This window comes from Myzus persicae, unplaced genomic scaffold (genome assembly GCF_001856785.1).
Source record: "Myzus persicae strain clone G006 unplaced genomic scaffold, MPER_G0061.0, whole genome shotgun sequence".
Lineage (NCBI taxonomy): Eukaryota > Metazoa > Arthropoda > Insecta > Hemiptera > Aphididae > Myzus > Myzus persicae.
The window spans coordinates 105,039-115,430 of record NW_019103974.1 but is presented as its reverse complement, the minus strand read 5'-3'; the positions used below and the strand labels follow the sequence as shown (position 1 = coordinate 115,430).

The 10,392-nt window shown below is 37.9% G+C and overlaps 1 protein-coding gene across 1 annotated transcript; it reads left to right on the top strand.

The window, feature by feature from the left end:
• The first annotated feature begins 531 nt into the window (after positions 1 to 531).
• On the top strand, positions 532 to 10,192 carry LOC111037072 (collagen alpha-1(I) chain-like). Its single transcript, XM_022319435.1, has 5 exons — positions 532 to 800; positions 4,400 to 4,447; positions 6,610 to 6,641; positions 6,705 to 7,809; positions 7,876 to 10,192. The coding sequence occupies exons 2-5, from the start codon at positions 4,420 to 4,422 to the stop codon at positions 9,690 to 9,692; spliced, it is 2,982 nt and encodes a 993-aa protein (XP_022175127.1). The 5' UTR covers positions 532 to 800; positions 4,400 to 4,419; the 3' UTR covers positions 9,693 to 10,192.
• Positions 10,193 to 10,392: the final 200 nt, after the last annotated feature.

Here is a 10,392-nt window from a genome sequence, read left to right as displayed (position 1 = left end):
TAAACAACACGCGATAATATACGATAGGTAATATTATGCGTTTATGGCGACCGATCGGCGGACGAGTGACGAAAACATTGTAAAGGCGGCAATGACGATAAAAAGAAAAAAATGTATTACCTACGACAAAACATCATAACAATCGCACAGCGCAGCGATGACGTTTGTACTGCACGCGCTGACGGCTGCTTCTGCGGCGGCGACTGTGCGCAGGTCGTGGGCGTCAGCGCCCGTCGCACACGGGGTACAATATCCGTCGGCGACGACGCGGCGGCGGCGTCGAAGGCGCAAGTACGTCATACGCACGCACAAGACAGACGCGACCTCGTGACGAGACGCCGCCGCCGCCGCCGCCGCCGCCGAGCGTCTCCGCGGACGTCCTCCTCGTGAAAGTGCTCGTCTGCACGCCGTTCGGGGGGATAGACCCCACTGCGGCGGCGCGCGCTGGCGACGGCCGATGACGTGTTTCGCCCCCACGGCCGGCGGCCAAGCTTTGGTCTCGGGCCTACTATAAATAATCGCGTGCTCCCGAAACAGACATTCACAGTCGACCCGTTCGCCGCACCAACAGGGACGCACACCACTGCTCGCCATCGTCGTCATCACCGCGTGTATTTTTTTTATTCCATTAAAAATAATATTCGTACGACGCGTCGTCGAGCTTTCAAGTCTGCGGAGTGTGTTCTCGTACAGTAATATAAGTGTGATTCGTCAGCGAATTTAATTTTTTTGTGCACTTCTACACCAGCGGTGTACACCGCGGCAGATACCGATCGTCATATCCTCTCGTCGGCTAAAAGGTAAGACGTGACTCTATTTTGTCACTGCTGCAATAGCGGATAGGCATTATACTATATTATTGTACAGATACAGTCGGCCACCATTATTGCCGTTATTATAAAATCATTTTCCACCGTGCGATTCGTCCGTGCATCTTATACATTCGTCTTCGGCGGAAACGCTGTCTAATCAATATCTTAACATTTTCCATACAATACTATACGCCCGTGTACTCGTAAAGTACACAGCAAGTATTAGTATTTAAAATCAATGGTTATACTCGTAAGCAGTGTGAAAGATATAATTAACTTTTATAATTATAAAACTAATATTATTATATGGTGTTTGTCCAAATGCATTCTCCGAGTTGTAGCCATTATTATAATATTGTATTATTTACTTTACAACAGCAGTGTAGTAAAATAATAATAGTAGCCTTTTTGGTACCGACTAATGAACGTTCAGAAATGTCTTATATCGGTGTATTATTATATACGTCTTATTGGTACATGGTTATTCGATTATACCATGATGTTATATGATAACATGTGATCTTATACTTGCAACACTTGAGTATACCGTTCACCTTTATTTTTACATGTTTCACTAACTATTATCATTTCCATCGCCAATAAAATATTTTATCATCATTATTATAAGAAGATTTAGCAATTCAATTTAATAAATGGACATTTTTCATTTTTGTTTATGAATTTAAAATATTAAGCTTTATAATTAATAATTAATATATTATGTGTAAACTAAACGTTAGAAATAAAAATAAATATTGAAATAATTCTAGTATATTAAACCATCAATAAATATGAATAAAATGTAAATGCTTACAAAATTAACACTATATATTCATCGCACTAATTTTTACCAAGCTGTATATTGTTTTAAAAGCAATATTGTAATTAACATATAAGTTATTTTTTCAGTACGATAAACTACAAAAAAAAATCATTATTTTTGATAAAAATGTGAACAATTTAAAACAATTATCCAATGTCTGACACTTATATATACCAGACATTTCATATCTGGTTTTAAGTTTTGTATTACGAAGGACATAGCGACTTAAGTATATCGTACACCACAATAGTAATAAAATGTACCTACTAAAAACATTTAAACAATTTTTGTAAACCATCAATGCTTCATTTTAATTTAATTTAATAAAATATAAAATTAAAATCACAACATAATAAAGAATATTCAAAAAGAATTGAAAAAGGCGATGGCCATCGTCTGAGATGGTTGAAATGTAATTTCCATAATTCGGTATATAATAATATAGGAAACAATTCGTATAATTGTGTTTCATCAAGTTATTTTTGTAAATAAAACAGAGAAAATAGTATTATAATTTGATTTGAAACATTCTTTTTTACTAAAATGCTATTAAAACGATTTTGATAGGCAATTTTTCAATTTAAATGAATTACTTACCGTTATGAAATAGGACGAAAAATAAGACAAGTAATTATCGATTTATGTCACGGTGTGGTATCGAATACAATCCTATTTCGTTTGCATCGACCATTACCATCAATATACGCTGTCCGAGGAAACGAGAGAGCGAAATTGAGAGGTTCGGTAGACCGACAGCTGGCATAGGTATTGTGAGACAGGCGGCCTGATAATATTATAGTATTATACATACAGGTAGTTTGTCGACCGAAATTCGTTTTTAATTATTGTAACTCGGTACGCAAATATATTGTACGCAATAATAATAATAATAATAATATGCTATTGTGCACGTGTGGCAGGTCCACGTTCGTTCCCATTATAAAACATTGTAAATAATAAAACAAACGTCTAACGTCACATTATTATACATATATAGATACACAATATACACGGGTACCTATATATATATAATACTATTGTGCGGCCACCGGCGCTTACCCGTAAATCGTATAATTAACTGACATTAATCGGTTGCAAAATATCATCATCGCCGCGTTTTCAAACCGTTCGCTGGGTCGCATCCGAAATTGGAACGGTCGTATTTTTCGAGTGTGAGAAGAAATACACAGTGGCGTGTTATAATAATAACGGCGGTGAACAATCGTTCGGAAACGTGTGTTACGTGATTCTCGAGCAAAACGCTCCGCTCGAATTGGTAATATTTACATAGGTAGGTACATATTTCACAGTAACAATAACGTGAGCCTATCTATATTGTGTATAGGTTTTGTAGAGTTATTACGACACGACGACAAGCGTCCGAATTGACCGATCCGGGTCGCCGTTGGGATTCGAATATTAATAAAAACATGTTGACAAAGAATAGACCGCGAAGATGCCTACTATATCATTATAACTTTGAGTGAGATTCCAACCACCTCACGTTTATCAGTTCAGTAAAAAATACCGACCATTCCTCTGCTGCGGGTTAACGGCTTCAGTTTTTATTCACAAATCACCCGAGGGTATTTATTTGACATTTTTGCATATATTTTAGGAAAAAATATGACCACCGGTCAAACATAATAGTATTAAAATATAAATGGTCTTGTTATTACTATTATCACTTGGCGTCCAAGATCACCGTAACATTTACATAGCATAATATATAATAGATCGTTGAGGAGCGCTATCGATTACTCTCGTTTATTTCACATTTTCACCGGGTCGATCAATCGATAGCCCGCCACAACCTCGGTACGTGACACAAACAATTTAACGATCGAGCACAATATTATTATAATAATATTATGTTGTGACTTTATAATAATATATAATGATATGAACTCATCGACCCGATCGGATCGATATAAACGACGTGCTAGCTATCATATTATAAAGTTGCAGCTCGCGGGTCATAAAATAGGTACGAGTTTGAAAAAAAAACACATTAGCCTCGCAAAGACAAGTTGTTGACCGTACAGACTCCAAAAACAATGAATTCGATACGCTGCGGCGGCGTAAGCTATATACAATTCGGTTGTTATTACGATCGTTTCGTTTGGCCGAAGGTAAGCAAACAATTTAAAACAGAAGGGCCGCCGCCAGATTTTCCTAGTTCGATAACGATCTCGCAGACCTTACACGGTCACACGCGTTTACTCTTGAACTTTAAATTTTACACTGGAATGAACCACTAAATTGAACACCGCAATTATCGTGTTATAGGAACATTGACCAGACCGGAGGGTGACGATTATTAAAAAATAAATACACCTTTTTAACCATGTTAGGTGCCTAATCATATACACATGTATTGCGCGTGCGCATTTCGATTTGACACAGAACGATCGGAACTGATGACCCGAAGGACGTGTCGACGGGCATTAAAATCTTAGTTCTGCGCCTGGGCGATTTCGATCCAAACAGGAGAGATCATTAATAGAGAACATGTATAAATTTACCTATAATTGTTGTTGCACCATTATGCAGTTGTATCATTAAAACGCACACCATCACGGACAAATTAAATCCGCACTAAATCAACCGCAGACAATAATACTATAATATACCTATACCTGGCTACCTAACGTTGTCAAATGAGTTTACCAGCCGTTTTACCATCATAATATTATTGTATACTGTACCCAACTATATCATAATATTATTTTAATACTGTTGTTTTGGTTTTTTATGTTTTCAGGTGGTGGTGTGCCAATCATCATGAATACGTCTTTCTTGCGGTTGCTGTGTAAGTATCTTTAATAGTAACACGCGCGATCCATTATTATGATTAATCGACCACGTGATTGAAGCTCTTTTATAAAGCCACAACTATAATTGTATATGTGTATAAAGTAACTTCAGCAGATAATATGCGTGCGGGATTTGTGTGTATAAAATCAATAGCATCACGAATTCTATTGGTTTCTCTTCCAATTACATGTATCGAAGCATAGTATAAATGCTGTTCGATGTTCTTTTTTTTCGTGAAATTTCGACAGTGCAAATCGTAATAATTGCGTTCGTGATATTAGATTAGCTGTCGGATGCACGTCGAACACAAGTTATGTTTATAATAACATTTTACGATAAGATCCCGTGGCAATAATAATAGACGAGTGTGCCAATTCGTTGGCAGACGGTTTTCGCAATGAAATGCCGTAATTGGCATTAAACGACCTAGAAGGGTTATCGTAGATTCCCATCCCGAATACGTGTCGTACCCACTTCATGGGATAAATGTCATTTGGGAATGAATTTTATTATTTTTCCTGCTACGGCGGCGATTTGTGAACTTTCAAAAATCGTTTCACAACCGACAATGGGAATCTTTAAAAATAATAAAAATAAAATAAAATGTAAATATATCACATCTCTTCTCTCCGGTGGAGACGGTACACATATCGACTGTTATATTTCACCTAGGTTTTCAAAAGAAAACACGACGGTGACTGCAGTGTGCAAACATAGCTCGTGCATGAAGTCGTGACCGTGCGAGATGATGAACGGGACGACTACTCCGTCTCGTCAGCTGGCGGCTTCGTTGCTCAATTTGTCCGAATCCGGCAAACTAAAACGGCCGAGGCTTGCAAAACGGTCTTAAACAGACGGGTTACAATATTTGTTAATTTCGTTCGCCTTATTGTTAAGACTACACAACAATAAAATAATATTATATCGTCTGAGTAGATTAATTGTTCCACATGACGAGTTATACCGTCAAACTATAAGGAAGTCACAGCCTAGTGGTCAACAAGGCGTAAGTTCTGACAAAGAAGATTGTATCGCATAATATGTGATATAATTTTATTGAAAAAATGTATACGAGCGTATTGTATTAAATTTAAATAGTTTACATATCGTCATAAAATTAACTTCACAACCAAATTAGGCGTGACAGCAGTGCATTGAATACAATTATAATAATGAACAGCTATTTCGCAGTGTTTGTTGATTGTGAGACAACTAAATTGTTAACATTTAATATACGAAAATAGGCATTCCATTCTTTTTTTTTTTAATGGGTAACTTAAAAGTCAACGAAATTTATTAATAATTTAAATAATTTGACTGCATTTTTCGGTGATGCTTCCACAGTTCTATGGTTTATCTGAGTTTTAATATTATACTAGGTACATTAATCAGGAATAAGATTAATATTATCAGATTTTAATTTTAAATGATCAATACAAGGAAGTACAACTAAGCGTAATATTTGTTTTGATTAGGCCAATATCGTATTCATTTTAATCTAAAAGATAAAAAAATACTTTGAATAATATAAGAATTACAAATTCAAGAATAACTAAATTTATTTTAAAAATACATGAAAGCTGTTGAATTCAAATAATACCAATTGCACACATTAAATTGCTTCTTAACTGTTAGGAAATAATATTTCAGTACATGTACTTCTTTTAAAAACTCTCTGAAAATGTATTTCAAGTATAAAGAGAATGTTGGTGACTTAATTAGGTGCAGTGGGTAAATGGTGCCGTAGATTCGTGTATAAAATAATATCTTGCAATTAGTTAATATTTACAACATGCTAATAAAGTTCATTGCATAATTGTTGGTATTTTCGTGAGAAAATTCTTAAAAATATGTAGGGAATGAGGTCACCTGTTAAACAGGTAATGCTCGATTTTCACAAATTAGAATTGACGAAGTCAGTCATTAAAGGTAACAATAGTTTCTACAATTTAAGTGACATAATGTTTAAAACAATCTCAAACCTCGACAAGGTTAAACTCTTTGATCAGTTATCTAGTTAAATTATATGCACTAAATTTTTCTATTATTTCTAAGTAGTTCCCAAACTTACGTAAATAACTATTATTTTGTGTGTGTTTTCGGTTAAATAAACTTAATTAAGTATTTGTGTAATGGTTATTTTTTAATTTGTTTCAGGCACCCTATTTGCACTATCCCATTATGCATTGGTAAGTGTTTAAAATGCATTTGATATGTATCATTGCCTAATATATTTGATGTATTTATTTTAGGCACAAAGTGGTTATAATTACAACAAACCATCAAATCCCTTGAACGGCCCAACTACAGCAGTACCATACGGTAACGATGCATTAGTAGGTAAGCCATCGGGCACTAGTTATCCTACTTCATTCCCTACAACGGTTTCATCATACCCAACTCAGGCTGACCAATTTGGTTCTACCGGACCTACTGGTACGCCCAGTTTTACTGGTGGATATGGTGGCCAAACAGCCTATCCTACATCTGCACCTCAAGATTTCACTACTGCTAACTTCCCTAGTACAATCGCACAACGACCTGGAAACTTCCCCACTGGTTCAGGTTCATCGCCTGGATATGGCTCATCTGGTGATGGTTCTTCTGGACCGAATACACGACCAACCTATGGCCCAAGTGGACAAGAAAGTTTAGGAGCCCCTCAGAGTGGTAATGGATACGGTGTGGGATTCGGGTCTGGTTTTGGATCTGGAAGTTCAAAACCAAGCGGATTTGGTGGAAGTTCAGGAACACCAAGTTCAACTGGTTTTGGAAGTGGAAATGCACCTGGTAGTTATGGAAGTGGAAATAATGTTGGAGCTACTGGCTTTGGAAGTGGAAGTGCCCCGGGTAGTTATGGAGGTGGAAACAATGCAGGAACTACTGGATTTGGAAGTGGAAGTGCCCCGGGTAGTTATGGAAGTGGAAACAATGCAGGAACTACTGGATTTGGAAGTGGAAGTGCCCCGGGTAGTTATGGCAGTGGAAACAATGCAGGAACTACTGGATTTGGAAGTGGAAATGCTCCCGGTAGTTATGGAAGTGGAAACAGTGTAGGAACTACTGGATTTGGAAGTGGAAGTGCTCCGGGTAGTTATGGAAGTGGAAACAATGCAGGAACTACTGGATTTGGAAGTGGAAGTGCCCCGGGTAGTTATGGCAGTGGAAACAATGCAGGAACTACTGGATTTGGAAGTGGAAATGCTCCCGGTAGTTATGGAAGTGGAAACAGTGTAGGAACTACTGGATTCGGAAATGGCAACGCTCCTGGTTATGGCGGTAGCAGTGGATCTGCTCCAGGAACAGGTTTTGGAAGCAATCCGGGATCAAGCGGTTTTGGTATAGGTAGTGCACCTGGTAAATATTACTGTGAAAAATAAATAGTTAATTGTTTTCTATTTTCACGGTGCAATTTATTTTCAGGCAATTATGGAAGTAACAATGTTGGTACTCAAGGGCCAAATAGTTTTGGCAGTGGTGTTGGTGGTGGATCCAGGCCAAGTTATGGAGGTACCGGCATTGGTGCACCCAGCAGTGTAGGTGGTGGAGCTTCTGGTTCACAAGGACCTAGCAGTTTCTTTGGTGGAAACGGTGGAAGTCAAGGACCTAGCAGTGTTGGAGGTGGAAATGCAGGTGTACAAGGACCTAGCAGTTTCTTTGGTGGAAATGGCGGTAGTCAGGGACCTTCTAGTTTTGGAAACGGTTTTGGATCTGGAAACTCACCAGCTGGAAATAACGACGATGGTTCTTACGAAGGAGGTGACTTTTCTGCTATTCCCGGAGAACCTGGTACCGACTACCCAATACTATCCGAAATACCAAATACTTCATTTACTTGTAACCAGAGATTACCAGGATATTACGCTGATACCGAAACCAGATGTCAAGTATTCCATATATGTTCTAATAATATTAAATACGATTTCTTGTGTCCTAATGGAACAATATTCCATCAACAACACTTTGTATGTGTCTGGTGGAACCAGTTTGATTGTTCAACTGCTGAGAGTCTATATGGCTTGAACGCTAATATTTATGACTACTCAAAAGTAGGATCTCCAGGACAATCAGGCCCACAAGGTCCTATCGCTAACTTCCCCGGACAAGTTGGTCCTAATGGGCCAATTGGTAACTACCCCGGTTTATCTGGACCACAAGGACCAATTGCTAACTTCCCATCAATTTCTGGTCCACAAGGCCCAGTTGCAAACTACCCAGGACAATCAGGACCACAAGGACCAACTGCCAATTATCCAGGCCAAACTGGTCCCCAGGGTCCAACAGCTAACTACCCAGGACAGTCTGGTCCTCAAGGTCCAATTGCTAACTACCCAGGACAGTCTGGTCCTCAAGGTCCAATTGCCAACTACCCAGGTCAAGTAGGACCACAAGGACCAACCGCAAATTATCCAGGCCAAACTGGTCCCCAAGGCCCAACAGCCAACTACCCAGGACAATCTGGTTCTCAAGGCCCATCTGCCAACTACCCAGGACAAATAGGATCACAAGGTCCGACTTCCAACTACCCGGGACAATCTGGTTCTCAAAGGCCAACTTCCAACTACCCAGGTCAGTCTGGTCTCCAGGGCCCAACAGCTAACTACCCAGGACAATCTGGTTCTCAAAGTCCATCTGCCAACTACCCAGGACAGTCTGGTTCTCAAGGTCCAACTGCCAACTACCCAGGACAATATGGTCCACAAGGCCCAACAGCCAGCTATCCAGGTCAATCAGGTACTCAAGGTCCATCTGCCAACTATCCAGGTCAATCAGGTACTCAAGGTCCATCTGCCAACTATCCAGGTCAATCGGGTCCTCAGGGTCCATCTGCCAACTACCCAGGCCAGTCTGGTTCTCAAGGTCCATCAGCCAACTACCCAGGACAAATAGGATCACAAAGCCCAACAGCAAATTATCCATCACAGACAGGTGCGCTATTCCCGAGTCAACGTCCAAGTAGTTACCCAGGTGCACAAGCTACACCATCATACCCAACTACAGGTGTAAACAATAACGGTCGACCAAGTTCTCAAGGTCCGTTTGGAAGTTCAGGAACAACACCTTACCCCGGTCAAGGAAGTACTGTGGGATCATATGGTCCAAGCTCAACTTTAGCAGGTGTATCACCAACTTCTGCCTCATACCCGGGATCAACTTCCCTATCTGATGCGCAGTTTGTAAACTCATATAATAAGCCACCAGTACCAGAAAGGGAATATTTGCCACCATACAAAAAATGATGACCTAAGCTCAAAATTGCCATAATTTAGTTTTACTATCAAATTTATTACCTAGTGTTAAGCTTTTTTATATTATTTTTATTATTGAACATTATTAATATTACAATAGTTTATTTCGCTTATTTAAAGTCAACTATATTATAATCAATAATCTAAATACTATATAGAAGAGTATTATTTAAAAATTCACATAAATGTATTTTCATATCATATTATGTATATAATAGTCTTTTCGCAAATGTTATTGAATTATACTTCAAACATGCACTCAAAACATATTACAATGTCTTACTCGTAAATAACTACTTGTAAGGAGTGCGTTTTATAATTGCTTTATTCATACATATATTTATATTCAACAAAAATCTTAATACTTTTTGCATTTTTATACTTTTATATTATATTATAAGTAATCTATTAATCATATATCGAAAACTGTGTTACCATTACTATAAGCGATGTGAACAACATTATGAAATAAAATTGATTTTTAGTTTGCAAACAAATGTTTTAACTTTTAATTATGTAACGGATCTTACCTATGTCTTATAATGTATAATAAGACTACACAAAACTACTTCCATTTATAATACAAAATATTTCAATATTTCAATAATTGAATATAAAATATAGAATTATATTCCTTGGTAACAAAGTATAATATATATAAAGATTTGAGTTACTTAAAAGAAATATCATA

Bases quoted from the DNA above. Each gene is read 5' to 3' on its own strand.
- LOC111037072 (XM_022319435.1), top strand. From the start codon at position 4,420: ATGAATACGTCTTTCTTGCGGTTGCTGT. The intron at 6,642-6,704 runs GTAAGTGTTTAA...TATTTATTTTAG, and splicing joins CACTATCCCATTATGCATTG to GCACAAAGTGGTTATAATTA. The intron at 7,810-7,875 runs GTAAATATTACT...ATTTATTTTCAG, and splicing joins TGGTATAGGTAGTGCACCTG to GCAATTATGGAAGTAACAAT.